The following is a 24,024-nucleotide window of genomic DNA, read 5'->3' as shown; positions in this document are numbered from 1 at the left end:
GGTCATTCATTAACAGAAGCAGCCAGGTCGAAAAGTGCCTGAGACATTGATAAAAAAAAGCGCTTTATTAGCACAGTGTACAGCAACGAGCTGCTGATGAACCCCCCCCCCCCCCCCCTCCAAAAAAAATAGATCATACTCAGCATGTTTGAGGTTGCCATTGGGTTTTCGCTATAATGATCTCACTGAATTACTCACTGAATCATTGGGGAGAAAGTAAAACAATCGATAAGTGAGCGAACACGACCGCGTGGCTCTATGTCATTGATAGTGAAGGGAGGTGGTAGACTGACTGAGAATGTCCAAGTGATGAATTCGGACATTTTTGAGAAAATATTCCATAAAGAGAGGCGGCTCGCCAGATAAGAGAACCAAGTGGCTGCTTGGGGCCCTGAGACCACTTTGCACATATTAAAAAATAAAATCGGTGATACAAACATCAAAATACAATCCAGTGGAAATTTCACCATTGTACCAGAAGTCAAGCAGATGTGACGTCACGGTCAAATGATCTTCAGGACCCCATAAATACTTGATCCATCACTGCATTTGTGAGTGCGAAGTCAATCACTGCACTGCAGGAGTCTGTGTCCAATTCAGCGTTGCCCTGCGTGGGCAGGCATTTACAAAACCTGATCAATCTTATTGATCGTCTGCAGAGCAGAGACAAAAGTCGCAATAGTGATCAGAGGGACAAAGAAGTCAGCGCATCAGTGTGTGATCTGGATTGCCCAGGGGCGCATCATGTCCCCCTTGAAGTGACAGGTCTGAAATCCGCGGTGAGCTCCCTGAAAAGGAGCGCAAAGCTTAAACGGCACAGACCCTAAACGGTCTTTCAGAGCAGCCACTTGGACGTGAGGATGCACTCAGCAGGAGTGGATGAAGGTCAAGACGTTTGTGGAAATTGAAAACGAGAAAGAGGAGGCCGACTTTGTATGCAGAGCTGAGGAGGATGCTTGCCACGTCTGGATGCAAAAGGTCAACAGTGATCTATTGCAATCTACGACTATTTGAGTCCTCGTCAATTCCATTCGGCTTTAGTTGGAAGATTTTCAAAACTATAACTTCAGTGGGATGAATTCTGGCCTAAAACAAACTGGAAAAAAGTAGCACAGCAGAATTGATCAAGACTTTTAATATTTTTATTTTGAATGATGTACGCACAACGGACAAACAACACAAAAAAGTGATTCGGCATTAGTTTTTTTGTTGTTGTTTTCTTTTTAACGTGAGATGACTCCACAAACGCTGGTAACAGAGCCACCTGCGAATCAATCGATATAAAAGGTGATAGATGCGTTCACCTCGGAGAGCTGACGAAAAGGCCATCAGTGCAGTGACCGAAAATAAAAAAAAAAGAGAAAGAAATCCAATTCATCTTCAGAGTACAAGGGCGAGAAACTGAGCGCTGTCTGAGCCATCCAAGACGCACACTGATTACTTTAGTGTTAAGAACAGCCACTTCATCCTTTACACGTAGTCTTTCTCAGCCTTCATCTCAGTTGACGTTGTGTTGCCCTGATGCAAACAGACGCATCTACCAAAAGAAAATTAAAGAATGGAATGTCTACAATAGAGCTCAGAGGGCTGTTTCAGTCGATAGAAAGTCCAGATATGGCTGTCCTAAGGAAAGAAAACATGAACAAACATACTAATGAAGCCAAGACCATCTGCCTGAAGCTCACACATGCATAAGAAGCTTTTGAGCATCTTGAGCGTTGGTCTGGGAGGAGGGCAATTCAGCACATAGGACCCTAAAATAAATATATTGTGATGTGAATGCCAAACCGGCATTCTGTTGATTCTCTACAATAAGATGACAGGTGGCTCAGGTCGGACCAAGAGCTCAACCTGCACATCTGGATTATTTCGTTCAGTTAGAAGGAGATAATGATACTTACAAACTAAATTAGGTTGAAACTGAATCTAAATTGGGCCAATAAATGATGAAAAACCAATAAGGAGCTGGTAGAAAGACAGAGAGGATGCGGCAACCAATGTCCATCACTGCAAATCAGTGTGACGTGGTCCACAAGGAGGAGAGGCAGACGGCCAGCATCTGGCCCGCCATTTATTTTTTATTTCTTATTATTATTTGTTTCCCCCCCTTCTCTCAGTTCTTCAGGACCGCTTCGTAGCTCTGGAACACGCACTGGGAAACCTCGGGGGCTCTGCATCTCAGGGAGACCTGAAAAAGATCAGAAGCAGGCTTTAACCACACGGCAACAGGTTGAAAATTCACAGCAAGTGTTGATGTCCATTTATGTTCGAAGGTTGCTTTTTTTTGTGCATCACTTTCAGAGGATTTGGTGCAGACAATAAAAAGTGTGCATGCTCCAGTTGGGATGATAGGATTTTGGAACATAAAATATTGAGAACAAGACAAATCATCTCAAGTTATTCCACTGTTAGCATGACCTGTAACATTAAGATATATTCAAGAGGGGAGGTTACATAGGTGTGCATACTTGTGGGATGCGGCTGTGTTACGAATTAACCAACCACAAGCAAACAAGGTAAAATGGGAGGTGACACACATCTTCCACCAGTTTAAGTGCCTCTAACTGACCGCAAATCAGTTCTTTGCTCTTCCTTCTTAACCCCCCTTTTGAAGAGTTGTTGAGTGGGATATTTAATTTACCAGCAGCTGTTACTTGTCACAGGTGAGTTTATTTAAAATTTACAAATTAAAGGGAACACATTTGAGTGTTCTCTCACACACACCAGATTTTAGTGAGGTGGTCAGATGAAGAGTTTATGCACAAATCCAGTTTAACCAAAACCCACAATTACCATATGAAGAAGGGAGTATGGGGAGACAAACAGGGCAACATAATTGGTCACACAGTTGCTATGGGGACACGAGATAGCAGATGAGAATGTGTCCAAAAGATGCGCCCCATTTCTCCGACATGTCCCACTCACTTTATTTCTCCTATTTTACTTCCACGCTTGCAGAATTTGATGTTGAGTGTCTAAAGTCAAACTCATTCACTCATAGTAGAGATATGGAGTGCAGAAGTGGGACGGGACTATAATATTCAAGGGCAAGACATAAAGCATCATGGAAGAATTGAAGCCAATTAAGTTTCTTCTTAAGGGAGAAAGCTGCAAAAGTGAAACTATTTTACCTCTGTGTTCAGATGCTGTAACAATTAGTGTTAACATATTTTTTCCAGAGTGCAACATAGGCCTTAAAAAAAAAACGCAGTGGCAGGGCCTCACTGTCTTTCTCATCTAAAAATAGCCTCTGCCGACGTAGCCTCAACTTGCCGTGCCAAGGAACCAAGTGCAAGCAGCCAGCAGCTCGGAGGCAAGTGACAGAACAAATAGTGAACACGAAGCATCAGCTTTTCTTTTCATCGCTAATGAGCAATAACCTCAATGTAGCATCCAAACACACACACACACAAAATGCAAAGTTTAAAGTTAAGTCAAAGAAAGCGAAATCATCAAATGCAAACTGTTAGCAGCATATATTAAAAGTAATAAACATCCATTTAAATGTGGTTTATCTTCAATTTGTGGCTCACAAAGACGCAAGAAATAATAATAATCAATGGTCTGTCCACACATTAGTTAACATATTTTCCGGACAATAAGGCGCTTCGGAGTATCAGGCCTTCAATGAATGGGCCGTTTCAAAACTGTTTTCATATAGGGCGCCCCACATTATAAGGCGCATAGAATAGAAGCTACAATAGTGGCTGCGGTTGCGTTATGCACCCACTAGATGGAGCTACGTTAAAGGAATACAATACAGCTTGATTTCTATAGAGCTTTCACAACCGTTGCAGCTGTGACAAAGCGCTTTCCAGAATATTTAAAACACTGCGTCCAAGAAATCTGAATATTGATCCATATTTAAGGCGTATCGCATTATAAGGCGGACCGTCTGCTTGGCTCTCCACGAAGGCGGACACTTTTTTGCTCTGCTCCTGCCCTCGACCTCCCCCTTCACTGCTCGCCACTCAGTCCATGTGCTGTCCTTGTCTGACTTTCCTAGCCTTCTGCCGTACTTTCATCCTAAAACAAACCATGGAATTAGTTGGCTGGTCTCTCTATGCCATCGACAAAATGTTCTCGATGAGAAGAGCAGGCAGTGAGGAGCCTACTTGCCCCTCAGGGACATTTGCAGCTGGGTACACCCTAGATCCCTGGAGGAAGTGGAGAATGGTGTGCCTGTCAATACTGTCCGTTGAGGATGTGGAAGACCTCTACAGGCCTTTTGATACCAGGTATGCGCTGCTGTTTGGTGTTAGCAGTTTCCCGATCTATCGCAAAATTCAACCGACGGGAGAGGCTTTATTTGAAGTGAAAAAGCTGCCGGTCTTTACTGGCACAACTGTTTGTGTCCTATTTGTTGTGTTGTGTTATGTCTGATACGCACACACAACCAGACAATCACACGCGCATGCACACCTTTGTCATCACTGCCTTCATTGTTCCTGGTTTTCCCCGCGACGTGAACTGATCAGCTGAGTGCTCGAATGGACTGGGCAGCTCGCCGGTCGGGCCGTGTCGCGCTCCCCCCATCCATCAGCCCCCTCATTACATGTTATGTCTTGTGCCTTGTTGTAACTGTCTTATGCTTCTTTACGTGCTGGGGTCTTTTTTTTCTCCTCGACACCAATTATCCTTAGAAGAGGATAGTCCGAGCATGTTTTTTTTCCCCCCTCTCCCTCCCTAGTGGTTTCCTTTCTGAACTAAGATCTCGGGGCGCTGTGCGCACAGTGAGTACAGACAGGCCCTTTGCACTGTTTCCCATGTTCGTCATTGTTTTTCATGTTTCTTGTGCAGAGCGTGCCTGTTAAGTCCTAATTGCCCCACGGGGATAAATAAAGTTTTCTTAATCTGAATCTGTCGGCTTTTGAGGAAATTTAATGCTTTTAGGTGCGCCTTATAGTGCGGAAAATACGATAGATCCGCCATCCTAAATGAGATCCCATGGAAGTACTGTATTAAACATTTTATCTTTGAAAAATGCCTAGAATAGAAATGCACTACCTACATACATACGATGTTGCTCTGTCGTTCTATACTATTAAAAACTACTTTGTACACCATGAGCCCATATTGCTGCAATTTTTGATGCAGCTATTGCATTGTATTTTATTACATTGTGCAGTTGTACCTAATAAGGTGGGTGACTTGATCGATATATACCGCATTTCTCACATTGGTGTGCAACAGTTTAAAATTATGATTACTGAAAAAGAACAATACGTTGTCAAACTGTAGAAAAGACAAAATAATAATAATAATAATGTGAGCAGCAGCCGGGATGTCACAGCAAGGATGTCAATCAGGACCCATCTTCCAGAAAGTCGAAGCTAAACATGATCCATCAAGGCTGAGACAAGCTTAGACACAAAGCATCACCAAACAAGCATGCACTGACAAACATTCACACACACATACTACTATTGCCATCTTAGAGCAATCATCGCCTACCTTCCAAGTCACTCTCTCTTCCTACTCTCTCATTTTTGCACATCAGTATCTATTCTCTCTTCTTATTCTTTTCATTTTTTCCCTTTTTGTTTTTTAGTCAGGTACTGTAGAAGAGATTCCTGTCAATAGAAATGTTCCATTGATTCCCTCATTCATCTACAGTTCGACGTACCGTTAAACAAAAAGAAAGGTCAGAAGGAGATTGCTGAGACTACTCAAATTGTCTTAAGAACTCTCAAATAAATTCACTAAATCTGAAACTACTGCCCCATTGTTTTCTGGTCATATTAAGGCAGGGGTGGGCAATCATTTTTTGCATAGGGCCACATGAGAACCAGAAAATATTATGGAGGGCCGGATCAAAAGGGTAAACTAAATTCAACATAATATTAATTGGATTTCTTTATTTAAAAAGCAGTATTTCGCATTCTTGGGCACGTTTTTCAGACTTTAAGAGTACATTATTCCGTCGTATCGAACGGGATTTGCTTGACTTGGCGCTACTGCGGGTTTCCGTATCGTGTCTCCCTTCCTCCCCATGCTCTGCAACTTCAAGTAACTATGCCACCTGGCGCTGAAATGCCGGTCATTACAAGTCCAAATGAAATGAATGCAGTCGTTGACATCAAACCTTAATTGTATACCAACTTTCGGCGGGCCGGATTAAAAAGACAAACGGGCCAGATTTGTCCCGCGGGTCTTAGTTTGACCACCTCTGTATTAAGGGATGGCAAAACCATGCCTTTTATCCATCATCTGAACCACTTTATTTTCATGGTTGAATCTAAATTCCTACTAATGTTTCTAGAGGAAAATGTGTTTTGCTATGCCCAGTTAATATTTAAGTGTAAAATGTTGATTTTTAAAAAATATAAAAACCAGTTGGCCATTTATTAAGTTGAAATGTGTTTTGTGTTCTATTTCTTTAATCAAGAAAAATATACATACAATACATGTTTTTAATTTCCAGTTGTAAAAATACCACACCAAATGGAGCTCCAAAAGTTAGTAAGTCAGACACTGACAGCTACGCACTCTGTGTTTTTCAGTTTGTTTTTTTTTCCCCATCCAAAAATGCTCTGCGCTGGCTTGGGGGACTTGGCTGAAAAAATATATATGTCACAAGGGGGTAGATCATTGGGAGGAGGTTGGTAACAACCGCTTTAGATGTTGTCCTTGTTCCTTTGTGAACTCCTGAATGAGTCATCGCCGAGCTCTTGGGGTAATTTCTGTCAGCTGGCCACTTGTGGAAAAAATCACCACTGCTCCTTGCTTTCTCAATTTGTGGATAAAAGCTCTCATGATGATTCGCTGGAGTCCTAGACTTTTAGGAATGGCTTTGTAAACGACCCTTTTCCAGACTGATGTATTCTTATTGTTTAATTCTCATCTGTTCTTGAATTTCTTTGGATCATGGCATTTTTAGATCTTTCGGCCGACTTCATTTTTTATTTATTTTTATTTAGCGGAGCCCTTGTTTGAACAGGTTTGGAGGTACTTTTTTTCCAAGATGGCGCCCGAGTAGGCAGCCTTCGGCAAGTGCTCTTCAAGAGCCTTGCTTTGTTGTTCTTTTTTGCTGTTTTGTCTTTTGTTTTGTCACATGTTGTGTGTTGTTTCATCGTGTGGACCTGATATGGACTGTTTTCAGCGCTTTTTGGCCACGACATTCGTCAAAGGAGCAGTATCTGTGCTTGGTGGTTGCGCCTTCTCGGCAGCACGCCTGTACCAGCACAGATTTTGATTGGGAGGAATGTCGGCGCCATTGACTGTCGGTGCTGGACAGACCTGGGGCGCTTGTGTTTTTTTGCGCCAGTAATGGGCAGCATTTTTCACAACCCCGATTTGTTCAGTGGCTATGTCAGCGCTGTTGGACAGTTGGCGTTGGTGCGGCTGGATGGATGGCCGCTGAAGTTGAGGATGAGGAGAGAGGAGCGTTGGCGAAGAGCGCCGATGCGTATTTGGAACCGTGAGTCGCCGCTTGGAATTGAAATGGATTTCCATGGGACAGGAGAAGTGAACCAATCTCTTTTTTCATCAATGGATGCTACAGCTTCTTGTTGACTTTGAAACTTAGCTTGTAGCCGACGTGTGCACATTTTGAGCATGACGTCTCTGATCCACTGGTTAAAGGACACTTTGATTCTCTCCTCTTTCATCTCAAACTGCTTCAAACAACAAAGCGTGTGACGGAAAAGTGGTTAGGACTGCACGACTGTCCGTGTTTTATGTTATGTGTTGTGTTTATTATTTTACTTTATGTTAACTGTTTTGTAAAGCGCTTTGTTACAGCTACCGCTGTTGTGAAAGCGCTATATAAATCAGCATGTATTGTATTGTATTGTATTGTACTGGGGCTTGGATGTGGCCAGTGAAAATGAAGTGAAATATGTGATTTTCCATAACAAATTCCTGACTTACTATTGGTTGACATAGCACATTTTGATTCATGTAATTTATTGATATGTATATACTAACGTTAAGGCAAGACATAATATAAGGTTGGCCTTGGTGTAGAGAACAAACTTTTTGGGTGTTGGCCTTATGTTGAAAATGTTAAGAAACTGTGTGAACTCACCGTGTAGTTGGGGTTTCCTGCCTGGGCCCTAAGCTCCGCAAGCACCCAAATTCCATTGGTGAGTTTCATGGACTGGTAGAGCATGTCCTGACCCTCCACAGTTCGCTTGGCTATGGTGAAGATGTTGCTGCCCTGCAGTTTGCTTGAGGCCGCATCTTTGAAAACAAAGAGTCATCTGAGCCACAATATGACTGCAGGTCAGGACTTGCAAATAGTCACTAACTCACTAATTGTAAGTAATAGTTGTTGATGTGATGCACTGACTAACCTATAACACACTCATTTTTTCCCCTCACAAGAAAAAGGAAAATATCCATTAAGGGGTCATTAGCATTTCTTCTCAAGCTTGGATCCTTAATTGGTTGCATAAAACCAAGTATCCAACACAAAAATTGACTGATGCTAATGAATTGTGGTTCAATACAATTTACTTCAAATAAATACAAATTAATTCTGTCTTAGTTGGGCTATATGATCTGTGACGCCACTCTAAGGTAAAGTCCTTCCTTCTCACCTGCGTTAAGATGACAGTCGTTGAGCTGGAACTTGGACTCATTTTCATTCGGAATGTCTTTCCACGTGGCAAGGAACACCTGTCGCTCTGCACATAAAAAGACAAGCACTGGGTAAGTCCAAAGTTTTAGTGCTAATGAGACAAGATCATCAAATACGATTGGCATGGGGATACTGGGTGTGGGACGCAACAGCAACACACATCAGATCTACATGTATAAAAATCGCATTTAGTCTGAACCTCCACATTACATCTAAAAGGCAATCTGCCAGTAAGGCTTTTACTGACAGATGCTAGCCCTAGCTACATTAGAGGGATTTGAGGGCATTGAAGTGAAGAGCTGCAGCAAAAGCACTAACCCATCTTCCCGTCCTCTACGAAGAGCATGCTGATGGGATACTGGCAGCTGAAGTAGAAGACATCAATGTTGTTCTTAACAGCCACCTATGAGACCGGCGGTTTTCAAGTGGGATGGAAGAAGATGGCAGGAGAAAGCAATGGAAAAATAATTACTTGTCAAGTGTTGTGTGCAATATCATTCGTAGTCACACATACCTTATGTCACATTAGCACAAATTTTATTCACGAGAGGAGCAACTCTCCAGCTACATCAGGGCCATGTACACAGCCTGCCTTTCAAATAAAAATATTATAATAGTGTTCTATTTTGGAATGGATCTACCATTCTGATTACCTTATTTAGCACTGAATAGCAAAAATATATTTCAGTACGAGGCAGTGCAGTGTAGCGCTACCATTAACTACAACCTCAATGATAGATAAAACATAGTAAATTAATTACTCTCTGATGGGGAGTGGCTACCACTAATTCTACAGCCTCAATAATATATAAAACGTACTGTTGAATTAATTTCTCTGACGGCGAGGGCCAATGAAGCCAAAAACTTCTTAATTATAAATGCATGTTTGTCTGCCACTTTGGATGAGGGCTGCTGCATACCAAGCAACATGATCAAATGAGACTGAATTGAGGTTAATTCTCAACTAATTCTGACAAGCGGCAACTAATTTTGTTTTAATTCGAAATCGAATTGCTGCCGAATGGCATTGCAACATCGCAGATTCAACAGCCAATCAAAAATACCATGTCGCATCACATGATCTTTCAAAACAATAATGATGTTTCGGGATATGAGGCGAGATCCACCTCTCCACCGCCAAGCTGTACCAATACATTATATGCAGCATGGCTATATTGTATATATATTTACAACATAGTACTATAATGTACTGTATTTACAAAAACAATGTACTTTATTTTCAATTTCCTCTGTCCTGTGGCTTGAAAAGCAAAGCGTCGGAAAAATTCGCAAGTTCGGTCATGGAATGGTTATATGTGGACAAGAGCGATCCACTTCTTCCTTGACAATCATGCCTTGTTTGTTGTTAAATAAGAAAACTGACACAGTGCATGATGTAGAACCTTAAAATGATTCCGAATAAGAACACTAGCAGTCGCAGCTTTTCCATTGCAACAGGTCAGGTGGCGTGTTGCTGGGAATCACCGATTGTAATCAGTATGCTATTGTTCAGATCACGCAATGGGAGTATAATTGTACATTCTTGTAATGCAGTACATACATGTATTATAACAATAATAATAATACTTAAATGATGTGAAACAAATGTAAAATGTGAAAAACAATTGTAAATAGCACTGCGATTTATCAATTTTGTATTTATATTGCACTTAATTGAACGGTGTTTGTTTGTTTTTTCTTCTTTCTACCCACATTCTTGCTGCTGGAGGCTGTAAATTTCCCCAGTGTGGGACAAATAAAGGATTATCTTATTTTATACAGCTCCTTTGGTGTAGACGCCATGTATTTAATTCATGAATAGATTTCCAATACCCAGCCATTGCCGGTCCTAAGCCTGGATTTAAAAAAATAAAATAAAATAAAAATCGATGGGTTCTATCCGGTAGGGCATGTGGTGTAGAAACCTAGCCAAAAAAAAAATCATGTGAGTGACTCCAGATAGGACAAGCCAATAGTCATATCAAGTGTTCTTTCCAGTCGCTTTCAGTCACATTGCATGGTGTGGAGCAGGCTTAATATGTCCAATTCCATCACTTATAACTTTATTTTGACCAAGTAATGCATGCCCAAACTTTCCATTGTTGAAGCCGTACCAAAGGTGTGAAACCCCTGATTAAATACGGCAGTTTCCACTACTCTTACACCTGTTTTGTCATTTTATGTTAACAGTTCTGTTGATGGTGACGCGGGTACCCACAGCGGCTACTCTCTCTTCTGTGTTTGCACTGTGGTTGAGAGCAAAGAAATTTCATCTATGCTGTATGTTTCACATAAAGCATATTTGACAATAAAGTTGACTTAACTTGACTTGCCAACAGTGTGCGAACTTGTAAGATTGAATGAACAAGCAATTTGTTTACAGAGTGTAGAAGCAATTTAACATCTGCTCTTTGGGATTTTAGGAAATCAGACAGAAGTTCCGACTGAGACCACCTAAATGAGTAACAGAAGAACATTTTTAACACAGAGCCAGGGAGATAAAGTGGAAGTGCTAATGAATGATTAAAGAGGCTGCAGTTAATGAAGCAATCTGCTATCTTAGCTAAACTGATCACTTGCGGGTTTGGCAACGCGCTGAACGCGGCAGGTGACTGCCATTAATTATGAATAGCCTGCAGTCACAATGCCTCTGTTGAAAGCCGCTATATCTTTTTCTTTTGAATGTGCATATTTGCCATAAAAGGTTTCAGTCAGTGTGGAGGCTACAAAAACTGCAACCACACATCAGTGGTTTAAAGAGTACTCGAAATAATGCTCTGGCATACTACGTTCCATCAGCACTAAAAAAAAAATGACAAAAGCTTCTTTTTAAAAAAAAATTCTCAAAGAGGGTGTCGAAACAAGAGAGTGGTGCCCATCAAAGCGGAGTAGAAAGCTGGAGAACAGCATAGAGAAACAAAGTAGCCACTGGTTGCATTGCCCGTTTTTTTCTAGAAGCTCTCATCTTCTATTTTAGTGTTGCACGTCTATGGATTAAGCATATGTAAAGTAATTTAAAAACTATATTTAAAAAATTGGTTAGTATTTACCATTCGATATTCTAAACATCACTAATACAGATGACATGTTTAAATTACACACAAAGGCCACTGTTTAAAATGATCAGATTATCATGAGGCAATCACACTTTTGTGTCACTGAAAAGGGTGGTGCTTGGAGAGATGATTCTTAATCAGAGATGGGCAACTTTTTTGTAGGGGAAATTAGAAACATGTTTCCTGTGCTACAGAGGACCCCTACTTATTTACGGTTTAGCATCGTCGGATTCACCAATTTTTTTCTGCATTTATTTTTCCTGTTTATTTATTTTTGAGGAGCCAATCCCCATTTTTCGTGGAAAACACATTTTGAAGGTGTATCTTTTTTTTTTTAATTCTTTGGGTTCACTCATGAAAAAAAAAGTGAAAAAATGCCTCTCACATTTTCCCAATGATTTTCAATGGCCATCAACTATTTGCAGCTTTTCAATATTCGTGGGCCGGCACACATTTTGTGAATATTTAAAATGAAACTTTTGTTATGCATCTGTTTAGGAAATGCATGGACTTACGTGGCTCACCAAGTAGCACTGAAGAAAAATTGTGGCACCCAATAACATTTAGTTAAACATAACTGATCTAGAAAAATTCAAAAGATACATGTAATACCCAGCAAATCTTCCACCCTCATCCGAAGAAGTAAACGTTTTGAGTGCGTTACCTGCAGGTTGTTGAGAGGCTCCATCTTCATGACAGGTCCCACAGTGTTGAGTGGAAGGACCGCTTCTATACTCTGGTTAGGACTAACTGGAGTAAGAACCTGGAGAGGACCAGCAGGAGCCAAACCAAAACTAAAGCCGTAGAGGAGCAAAAGAGTGTTATGGACAGAAATGTATACATTCACTGGTAACACCTAACTAGCAGGGTGTACCTATTTCTGTTGAACTGAATGGCAAAATCAGTCATGACACTCATCGCTTTATTTGTGAGGGTCATCTCCATTTGAACAACCCCCGCTCGACGACCAAATGTGCCCGAAATTTCCAGACCCTTAGCCTTCATAGCTGGAAGCCAAAGCTAGAAAAAGGACATTTCGATCAAAAGAAAACCAGCGGTGTTCTCAAGTCATTCAACAGCACATATTTTTTATACTCACCATTTTAGGAGGTACATAGGCTCCCATTGACATACCCACTCCACCGCCAAGATCAAACAGGTCGTCAAGACCCCCACTTACAGGGGCGGTGAAAGAAGGCGGTCCGGCAGTGGGCGGTGCACCAAAGCCAGCTGTCATCTGCAGGTGACAAAACAATCAGCTGATCGCTGCAAAGTCGCTCGAAGGTTGAGGTAAATTATAACAACTTACAGCAGGACTGCCACCAAGGTCTCCACCAAGCTGGAAATGAAACAAAAAGTTTGGTTATTGAGTTTGTAACATCAAGTGATATTGTGCAGGTCTGAGGTGGTTGGATGATGAGTGAGCAGCTGCAAGCATGGGCACTAGGGGGGCAGATAGAACATTTCGCTGGGCATACAGCTATGGCTGAGTATACACTGCTAACGGTGGTGAACGTGATGTAGTGATGACATCAAACAAGGATAATGCTAAACTATTGAGTGTAGGAAGTGGGGTGCTACTACAATACACATAGGTAACAGGTCCCAAAAAAACCCCGTCAGGACTGGAAACAGTAACGAAGGCACAGATCAGGTGAACTGGTACAGTAATCTAGAGGTCACGGTGGTACATCATGGGACAAGAGTGAATTCAAGCCTCTGGCAAGTGAGGTCCCCTGGACCAACCTCAGTCGGGCTGTAATCTGGGGGCGATGGGGATTGAAGGGGGGACTGTGGTGATTGAGGAGTGTCCCTTCGCAGGGGAACGGGCGGCTGATTGAAAGAGATGGGAAACAAGAGATGGGGCTCTGGTTCCAACTACATATACAGTATATCGGTGTAATAGGTGATAAATGATATGCATGATTTAAAAGAAAAAAAAAATCACAGTCGGACAAATTCATTCTAATGCTTAATAAAATGGTCTCAAAATGTTCCCTGCTCTCAGTGTTGTTACCGGCTCAGACTCATCCCCCATCTGTAGGTGCAGCATTGAACAAGGGAGGAAAAACATATTGTGACCATAATAAAACGGCATAGTAGTATAATAAAAAGAAAGAAAGACAGCACAGGAAGCAGAATTAAAAGGAATTGTTGAAAGGCTTTACCAGGCTGTCCAGTCCTCCTCCTAGAAGGTCCATAGCACCCATCTGCATGGCAGAGGAGGGTGGTGGCGGTCCAGTTGTGGTTGTAGGTGTCAGATCTAGATTGAGCAGATCTCCAAGAAGGTCCTGGGATGGGATGACGGCAGGGGGTGCCTCAGAAGCAACAGGAGCAGAACCTGTGTCTGGACTTTCCACGCTTTCCCCGCTAGCAGAAAGAGCGAGAAAAGTCAAATGTCAGCCCTGTCTGGAAAAAGACTTTGTTTTCCAAGCTGGGGTCAATAAATACAGTATTCTTTCAAAACCATAGGAGCCAAATATGTGAATTCATATTTGGATAAAATGGGATTCATGTTCATGCTGATGAATAGGGGCTACAGTATTAGATGATTAAATATTAAAATGTCGATAGTTCATGTTTACAATAAGTAATTAGTTCACAGGATTCACTACACATGCAGTGAATATGTGGATAATCTCAAAAATTTCAAATTTCATTGTATTCATATTTGGAGGGCAATGGGGTCAAGCAAGCATGGAGTGGATCCACAGCTTGTTTGTTTCTTTCTTTCTCCCTTTATTCCCCCCATTCTATATTTTTGTCATCCTGAAAAAAAAACATTCCTAACATTGCTCTAATGTTGAAGTAAACGGCGATAGAGAACCAAGAGAACAGTCTGGATTTCTTTGTTTTTCTCTGATGAAGCTGTGGATGACAAGCTAGGATTTTATTAATTAGGAATTTACAGGAACCATCACCATGATTCATCATTTTCATTCAAAGAATTTGAAGTACTCAGAGGAATGCAAATGCACTTCAGATGTGCTGTGCCTGCAGTGTTATGCTCAAACCAGAGAGTAACTCACGATGCAGCACTCCCGGGGAGTCTCTTGTGCTGAACACCACGGCTGCCCTCAACAAAGGCGCTGGGTGGCTTGTGATAGACGGAGGCCAGCGTACCAATGTGGCATATGAGCTCCTCTAGCAGTGTGGGTTCAATCAAGTCGGTCTCTTCAGAGATCAGAGGCTTCTCAGCCAGAACCACCTCCTTAGCAGCCACTGGGTCAGTGGAGAGCAGACGCCAGTAGATGTAGCCTCGATCCCTAAGGTCTGGATTATCGGAGTCCTGGAGAAAGATACAATAGGGGAGAAACATTCACATCCATATGTCCATTCAATTAAGAGCAGTCGCTTGAATTACTGGCATGGAACTGGTGTAATCTTACCTGAGTTGCCAGACTGAGGACCTGCTGCACCAGCTCTTGGGTCTCAGTTGGCTTCTTGAGGAATAACTTAACAATGGCTGTTAAAAGCTGCAACTGCACCTGAAGCACAGAATGAAAAGAAGCAGAACATGTTCAAATCTCTCCAACAATTACCTGAAATACATTTACTTTGCCCACGGTTAACTGTTAAGAGGGAATCTATCTGCCCGTTTTGTTTGTTTTGTTTTTTTACAACTGCCTTCATTCACGCACACGGCATCACAATAACCTCACTCGACTGCTCAGGTTCCTCATAAATGCCAAAACATTTTAGACAGGTAGATTAGACTGTGTGCAATTAAAGCAATCAAACCGAATTTCCCAACCGTGACAGTGAGCCCAGGTTGCATATTGACATTAAAATGGTCATCATCTTGCATTCTCTTGAACCAACCTGGGTGCTTTCATCATGGAAACCCTCCAAAAAGCTCTCAAGTAGTTCATCGGCATTGTCGATGCGCTCAGCATACTCCCCCACAATCCAAATCATGGCTGCACGCGCTTCCGGCTCATCCAGCGAGTCCAGGTTTTCACACAAAGTAGCAATCACACTCTCATACCTGCAAATGTCATGAGATGCACTTAAATAGTGACAAATCCATGAGAAAAGAGATGCATTGCGCCTATAAATCCAGTTGGACTGGTTTGTTAATGAATAAACCAGGGATGGACAATTGCTCTCACTCTGAGAGGCCCCTTGATTATTAAAATCCATGAATAAATTTGGAAACAAAGAATTTTTGTACTTGGAATTTATCATCATCAAAATGTGAGGAAACACTGTGGTACATCGTGACAAGGCCAAATATTTTTTTTGCAAATTTGAAATGACTTGCAGGACAAACATAGTACCTGGCCAATATTAAAATTTCGTGTGAGTTGTTTTTTGTGGAAAAATGCACAAAATGAGTTCCTACACATCATTTTGGCTCACTGTTCAGCAGTTTGTGACCATCTTTGAATGGTAATTCACAGTCTGTGGTTTTATTTTAATTGTTCAAGTGTTTTGTTGTTGACGGCTGGATCGTTTGAATAAGCCTTCAACATGAAATACATTAGGCGACTCTCATGTACATTGGTTCAATAAAGAGACGTATGGACATATTTTATCCATATTTACAATGGCATTTTTGTGAGACAACTGGCTAGGAAGTATAGTCCCCCACCCCCCTTTCCATCATTTAAGTTACCAATCCATGGAATAAACCTTTCATATTTAAATCACACGTAACCATTGCCACCTCCCACCCCGCAGATGCCATTCCCTTCCTTGGGGCATGGCAAAGATTGTTAAAATGGGCAAAAATGCATAAGAATACTTTTGTTGATAATCAGTAAACAGTATTCAAGTATAGCAGAACATAAGTTACATAACCGTACAGAAATACCACATGTAGATTTGATGATGAAACAAAAAAAAAAACATTACAACAATGCTGTTTTTCAGAGGACAAAGAATATATGGCTGTATGGTTGTCCGCTGTCTGCATATGTCACTAACGTTTGTTTTCATTCATAAGTGGTGTAAAGGTTTTATGCATACCGCAAGATTGATACTGGTTTTGTTAGCCCATCTAAGGCATTTCCAGTTATGCAATAGGATTCAGGTAGCAGACATGCAAAATTAGGTGATTTGGTTAAATATTTCATAAAACTCAAAAGCAGTTATTCTTAAGTCGAGGTAGACTATATTGTATAGCGTTGTTAGTTACTCCTTAAGTCTTGCCATTGTATGTCACACAAATATAATTGTATGACAATGTGAAGCGTTGGAGTTGGGCTAGAACAGGCATGACGAACATCTTAATAGCGTGGAAAATGGCCAGCAGTAAATGGTCAACTCGCCTACACATGCACCGAGAGATGAAACGTGACCAGACAGGTATTCTCTGATGACCTTTATCATCTGCTGTGCATCGATCGCTTTGCCTTTAGTGCAATAAATGGTGTGCGGCATCGATTTAATGGGCTGATAGGGGAGGGGAGTTTTGAACCATTTAACCACAGACATTCGGACAGATCAAGGCAATCATTGTTCTTGTACATGTTTCACTTTTTATCTTGTTTGTGTGCATGCTTGTCGGTGGTGGGTGATTTTAAGAACGTGAAGCACTTTGAGTTACATTGTAATATCTGAAAATAAATACATGATTGATATGCAGTCGCCTCACACCTTGACTTATTCATGCCTTCACAGACACCTTTATTGCCATGCAGAAAATTAAAAAGGGTAAAAATTGTAATTCATATAAAACAAGTGCAAGGTCAGTACTTGCCACAGGACTGTAATCGTAAAAAATAAAACCTCAGTAATAATGGATTCTCGTGACTCTGCTACTGACGTGTTACGTGGATTGTCTGTGGAATGATATAAGTTCTGACGGTCTATGAGGCAGTAAAGGTGCCTGACTGTGATTTGTGATTGGATGAGTGAGTCAGATGGCGTGACTGGATGAAGAAAGAGGAGCTTGCAGGCGTGTCTGTAGGGCGAAGGCTTGACTGAAACACAATCTAGAATGCTTTGTTTTGGGCATAAATACGGGCAACATTCACCATTTATTTTCAAAAGAAAGATGGCTGATCAAGCACCATTTGTTCTCATTTCATTACCGAAACAGAAGCGACAGTATTTTCTCTGTCTTTACACTGTGACAGAAAGCCATTTGGTAAATACACCGATGGCTGTTTTGAGGATTTCAGTTGTTTGCCAGTTAAACATTGACAGGGGGCTTTTCAAATGAGCATTCACAGCACTTGTGTTTTGCTGTACACATCTTTTGGAAGACAACATGGTACAAGTCTCATTTTTCGTTCAATTTTTCCACATGCCTGAGCTCGATTTCAGTGAGGTGACTGTTATTAATGCCAAAACATGTGATCGGCAATTAATCCACTTCAAACTCAGTCATTGCGGAGTAGTAAAGTTGAAGCGTCGACTTGTCACTAATTGGTTCAAAGCCAAGTGTCTACATCACCATCAGTGACTTCAAGGCTGGCATTAACAGGGATCATTCTAACTGTGTATTTTGTTGCAGTCTATGCTGTCTATTGAATAGATGTCGGATTTTTAGACATGTGGAAGAGGCCTGATTCTGATATCCAACCAAAGTTATCCAAACTGTGCATAGGACTTGATTTAACCTGCAGGTGTAAATGCTCCGCTACGATTTAATGACTATATCTGTTTTTTTTAACAGTCTTATTTGCATGAAACACCCATGCAATGTTTTTTAATTTATTGCTAACTTTGTTTGTGTTGACGGCAGTCAAAAAGTTCTAAAGAAAAAAATACACTTTCCGCATCCTTTTGGATTGATATTTTGTTATTTCTTTAAAAAGTATACTGTATATACCGGTATATGTTTTTATTGAACCAAAGGTATTATTTCAGAATCTAGCAAAAACATTGGGATATTATATATGGGGTATTAAATTTGAGACATAACGCACAGCCCTAATTGACAAGGTACAGACAATTTTTCAATGTACGCGACAGCTGCTTTATCAGCTATCCAAAACATAATGGATTTTCTGCACATTTCAAAGAACCCTCATCCGAATCTGAGGATGTCCAATTGTATGTGCCCCCCCCGCCATCCAGTTTTCCTCTGTGCTGATGCTACAGTGTACAAAAGAGAATTAATAAAAGCACTATATGCACCCTTCAGGTAAAGAGGAGAAACCTAGCCAAACCCAACTGGGTACTTACTTGTTAGGGTACTTGCGAAAGATATCCTTGATGACCACAATGGCCTCCTGCACAACATAGTTGACCTTTGTCTGGATGAGGTCAAGCAGTGTACTGACACAGCGCTCTGCAGATTGCTAATGACAGAAAATACCATTATTAATCATGACATGGCCATTAACCCTATACAATGTGGCCACAGGAATAACTGTTTATGTGATCCAGTATGAGAAAAATCCGTATTTTATCAAGGTTGTAAAGGAAGAATTTTTAACACAGTCAAAATGACATATGAAATATCTCCATTTGTGTCTAGCTGACCCATGAAAATATTATACAAACCCAAGTTTCATTGGCTTTCACTTTGCACGTTAGAAATGAATTTACATTATAAAAGTCAAATATCAATACAGAGGAATATTTTTATAGCTCATAGGTGGTTTTCCGTGCTCAAGTAATTATTACCAGTCAAGCCACAAGCAAAATTAAAATTAAAATTAACCACCACGGCTAGCTTTTAAACAGTGTACTTAAAATAGTACAATCTATTGCATCCATATTACTCTCACCTCTACTTTAATGGCACAGCGTCCTATGGCCCTGACGGCTTTACGGACAAAATCTACATCCACCTCGGTGGCATATTCCTTCAATTCAGCGAGCACCTGCAGCAAGACAGATGAATAATCAGGATATAATTTTCTCCACCCACAAGAGGATACGAAAAAGGCTTCATATTGTTGGCAGTAAATACCTGGGCGATGTTGGCTTGAGATGCCAAGCGGATCATGATGTCCAGTTTCTCCAGTTTGACATAAATCGGGTCATTGTATTTCACAAAGAAAACCTTCATCTCATGTTTCAAAATCTCTGGTCTGAAAGGTCAACATTTATTATTTTAACCATCTGACATGCATGTAACAAAACATGGACACAAAAAAATGACTAAACCCAGCTTTCTTAGTATATGGATGTGACAAAAAAACTGTTGACAGACTTACCGTCTTTGTACGATGAGGTTGATGTTTCGCAATGCTACATATTGCAACTCGGGCTCAGCAGAGAGGAGAGTGACCAGTGGAGGGGCCAGCTTCTTCAGTAGGGTTCCATAGTAGTCCAGGTCTTTGGGTAACATCTCCATGAACTTCATGAGAACTTTTACAGCCGACAACACCACAGCAGAGTTTGCGTGGGACAGCCGTGGGGTGACGCGCTCACAGATGCTGGTAAAATAAGGGGTTAATGGATAAAAATAAGATGGGGAGAGTGGAAGTGAGAGGGTGGATGTTGTGCAGTCCTCTTACCTTTGGGATTCCCGGTCATCTCGTGGTGTGTAATTGGCCAGACAGTCCAGAATGAAGATCTGCCCCCACTCTGTACACTCATTAAGAGCTGTTAGTAACTTGTTGATGGTTTGAGGGTTTAGGTCCAGAAGATTGCTGTTGGGATGAGACTCTGCAATTTCTGACAGCGCTGCCACTGCGTTTGCAACCACCTGAACATGGAGCATTGAAGTAGCATCAGTGGTAATACATAGCCAATGCTAACTAGCATGCCGACTAATTGAGTTGTACCATGGGGTTTGAGTCAGAGATAAGGTCTTTGAGGGTGTCCAGGAAGCCCTGATCCTCCACAAGCTGTGCGTTGATATCATGTAGTTTGGCTACGCACACAGCTGCGGTCTTCCTCACATAGGGGTCTTCGTCTTTTAAACACTTTCTTAGAGGCTCGCACAGGTACTCAGTGATCTTGTCCACGCGGATGCATCCCATGGTGCGAACAGCCAGTGCTCGAATTAGGGGATTTGGGTCTTCACAGTCCTGGATAGTTTAAAAAAAAAAAAAGTACTAAATGTCAATTGACGTTGTTGCGCTTATAACTAATTTTTCCACATATTTTAAGTCGTACTGCAATAAAGAAACCTTATATTTCATCATCCATTTATTACGGACATGAAATAGTTGTATTAAGGAAAAATCGATGAGAAAGATACTTAACGGTCATGTACCTTAACAAAGGTATTAACAGCCATGATGGCCATGTCTGGCTGACTCTTGGCATAGTTCATCAGATAGAGGTAGACCAGCTTTTTCAGTTCCAAGTTGTCCGTCTGCATGCAGTTCACAACATCTGGAAATAGGGCACTAAAAGGGCAACAACATACTTGTATGTAAGCGCCGAATCAACATGGAGGGTAATCATCGACCTGACCGGTCATCAGTGGCTTACCTGACATCCTTGCCAACGGTCATAGATGCAATCACTTTCTTCACTGCCTCTTTCTTTTTCTCTTTTTTATCACTGTTCAACTCAGCCTTGAGCTCAAAGATTTCACCTGCATCAATAAAAAATGTCAGGAGATCATTTGAAAGGGCAGTATCATAGAATTAACAGGTACTTAACAGTTAGACACACTTGCATAATGTAATGAAGCTACCAAGTGCTTGTGTCAAATTTATACAATACAATTGCAACACGGGATGTAGTTTACGAAGGTGAACAGCTGGAAAAAGTGAAGTAAATATAAGAAATTATGTCCACATTGGCATCAGATTTTCATTGGCACAATGACTCAAAGAAGAACAATATGTCAAATGTATTTTTTTTTTTTAAAGAAGGTAAGCATTTACATATGACAAACCTTTTTTGGTGGTGGTGAAGTACTTTGAGTCTGTCATCTTGGATCCAAATTGTCGGTTCTCCTAAAATCACAAATAAATGAAAAAGATTAACCTCAATCTTCCAGGAAGAAAACAGCACAAAAGCAACAGGAAAAATTAGAAGTGCAAGCACTAGGAAATAAAGGACTTCCTGCCTTCTAGAAAACCACAGATCCAACAAAATGAGAACACAATGGATTGTGCTGCAGAAGGCAAACATTTCCAAGGCCATCAGCAAGTTGTCAAAGAATGTGCTTGTATTTACTGTATTTTCCTACTATTTGTTCAATAAAACGATTGAAAGTACAACGGCTGTTTCGATCCTCCCCCTATCCCAACTTCCTGTGGAAGAATTACAATTCATTTTCACTGGTGGTGGCAGGGCTATTGGCCTAACAATGTTGACTTTACCATAGACACGCGGTTGTGTAACTGAAGAAAGCTTTGCAATAACTGCACTTTAGCTTATTTTATTGAGTGTGAAACGATCCCAAACATTATACATTCTCTGTCATCAAGAAAATCCTGTGCACTATGCGGGTGTTCGGCCGTCTTGTTTTTGCCCCCCGCGATGCTCGGGTTCGACGGCGGGAAAGCTTTGCAATAACTGCACTTTAGCTTCTTTTATTGAGTGTGAAACGATCCCAAACATTATACATTCTCTGTCATCAAGGCGAAGTCAACTCAAAAATCATCTACAAGTATCAAGTCAAGTACAACTTTGTCAAATGTGCTTTATGTGCAACATGCATCTTTGTTCTATGCCACCCCATTAGTCTGAACACGGTGTTAATGTGTTTGTGGAATACAAATTAAGCTTCAAAATCCACGTGTTCTAATATCTATGTCAGGGGGTGGCAATTTTGCCACTTGATGTTGACTGAAAATGACATCAGTTGTTCAGAGTACAGATAACAATCAATCATGGCTCATCTGTTTTCTGACTTTAGTCAATGGATGTTTCAAAGCTGAGTGAACCAAGATATAGATATACAATATGCCACGAAGGTGGGTGTGGAGACTTTCTCTCTCTTTTTAATTAGAAATGTCAATATTTCTTAAGTATGGAACTGCCAATGTGATTGACAAATTTAACTGGGCTATGTTGTTTGACCAGAGAGAAAAGTCGTCCGTATGCACTACAAAGTCGTCTGAACATGTTGACAAAGTCGTTCGCATGCACTGGTAAAACAGACTAAATGCTAAAACCATAGCATTTTTCCTCTCATGTCACTTGGCATTTTGACTTGCACGTTCGCAATTCTGCACTTTACCAATACATCGAACTACTCTACAGTATATTTGAAAGACATAGCCCAGTCAGCTCAACCTCTTAAAGCACTTTCGAACAACCATTGCGGCAAACAAAGTACTGTACAGAGTAAAAAAATCGTCATACGATACAAAAACCACAAAACACTCAAACAATACAGCCTCACGTTGAGTCAAAAGCCATAGAATGAAGTACGAATTTTAAAAATAAAAACTGAAATGTTTTAAAATTGACTCCACTTTGGCAGCCCCGCGCTTACGTACATACTCTTATCGTGTAGTTTAAAAGTAACTGAACTTAAATTCTAAGTAAAATTCTATTTGGCATCGTACATAGTTGCTTTCACGAGGCAACTTTTAAGTACAAGTAATGACGCAAGCAGCTGGAAAGTCTTCCCGGGTACTATCTTGTAACACTATCTGTAACAATAAGATGCTTGGGGGGAAAAGACATCCTGACATCAATTATTTAGTAAGCAGTCAACGTCAGGAGAGGCTGTTGGCCTCAAGTTGACCAAATACGATGCTGTCTAGCTAGCTACTTTGCCAAGCCGCGACAGATGACAGATAACACCTCAAACTGACACCAAACTGCTCGTCCACATTTTGGTGATTTTCAAACTAGCGTTACGTGTCAATGACGTGAACTGACCCTCTGTTCAATTCCCCAGAGATAGCACAGAAAGCTTCGCTAGAATCGAGCTAACGCGATAGCATAGCAGGCTAGACGCCTGATAATCCAGCAAGGAGAGACTTTTGGGAGGGAAAAAAAAACATTTTAACCGACAAGTTTCTTAAACCCGTGTTCCAGGTTGCTCGCGTATTTACGCTCTCTTGCCAACTACTTACGCAAAGTTGGTTGGCCCATTCCTGCATGCTTACAGTCAAATGAATGATAGTTGCTAAGTGCTAATGTTAGCAGCTGCTGCTACTACTGTGCGGCTGTCAGTGTCAGGTAGCCACTTCAACGCGATCGGCTGAGACATGCCCTTCTAAGCACAGGCTTAAAGAAGCTTTTGCTGGGATAGTTAAGCTCTTAATCTGACGACCTATTTTAAAACTCACACAACGAATTAGTGCGCACTTTGTAATAAAAAAATTACACTGTCGATACAGTAATTTTGGCGAGACATCTTACCGCGAGAGGTGTAGGAAGAGTTGTGTGCTGGTAATAATGATGATGATGATTTTTGCCTTCGTCTCCTCCCACTCGGTATACTTCCGTCTTCTCGCAAAAATAACGTTTGTAAACACACATGGAGACATCGATACAAGTCTGCTCAAGTGGACGGGTGGAGGAATATAAAACAATTTTACAGTAGCACTGTCCAAAAAT

General features: G+C 41.1%; 1 protein-coding gene across 5 annotated transcripts; it reads right to left on the bottom strand.

Moving 5' to 3' along the window:
- Positions 1 to 1,119: 1,119 nt before the first annotated feature.
- On the bottom strand, positions 1,120 to 23,977 carry ap1b1 (adaptor related protein complex 1 subunit beta 1). 5 transcript variants are annotated; one of them, XM_052067731.1, is made up of 24 exons: positions 23,827 to 23,977; positions 21,398 to 21,458; positions 20,986 to 21,091; positions 20,765 to 20,900; positions 20,331 to 20,576; positions 20,061 to 20,251; positions 19,758 to 19,979; positions 19,511 to 19,631; positions 19,326 to 19,421; positions 18,778 to 18,893; positions 15,463 to 15,628; positions 15,030 to 15,128; positions 14,670 to 14,929; positions 13,809 to 14,010; positions 13,658 to 13,678; positions 13,387 to 13,473; positions 12,950 to 12,979; positions 12,740 to 12,877; positions 12,515 to 12,660; positions 12,305 to 12,434; positions 8,903 to 8,987; positions 8,544 to 8,630; positions 8,030 to 8,184; positions 1,120 to 2,188 (listed from the first exon to the last, which is right to left on the bottom strand). In XM_052067731.1, the coding sequence occupies exons 1-24, from the start codon at positions 23,944 to 23,946 to the stop codon at positions 2,114 to 2,116; spliced, it is 3,096 nt and encodes a 1,031-aa protein (XP_051923691.1). In that variant the 5' UTR covers positions 23,947 to 23,977; the 3' UTR covers positions 1,120 to 2,113. The 5 variants fall into 5 exon arrangements, with proteins under 5 accessions (XP_051923691.1, XP_051923694.1, XP_051923692.1 ...); XM_052067734.1 differs by lacking the exon at positions 23,827 to 23,977 and adding an exon at positions 23,538 to 23,792; XM_052067732.1 differs by lacking the exon at positions 13,387 to 13,473.
- Positions 23,978 to 24,024: the final 47 nt, after the last annotated feature.

The sequence above is a fragment of the Hippocampus zosterae genome, chromosome 6 (assembly GCF_025434085.1).
Source record: "Hippocampus zosterae strain Florida chromosome 6, ASM2543408v3, whole genome shotgun sequence".
Taxonomy (NCBI): Eukaryota; Metazoa; Chordata; class Actinopteri; order Syngnathiformes; family Syngnathidae; genus Hippocampus; species Hippocampus zosterae.
This window is presented reverse-complemented; position numbering and strand designations above follow the sequence as displayed.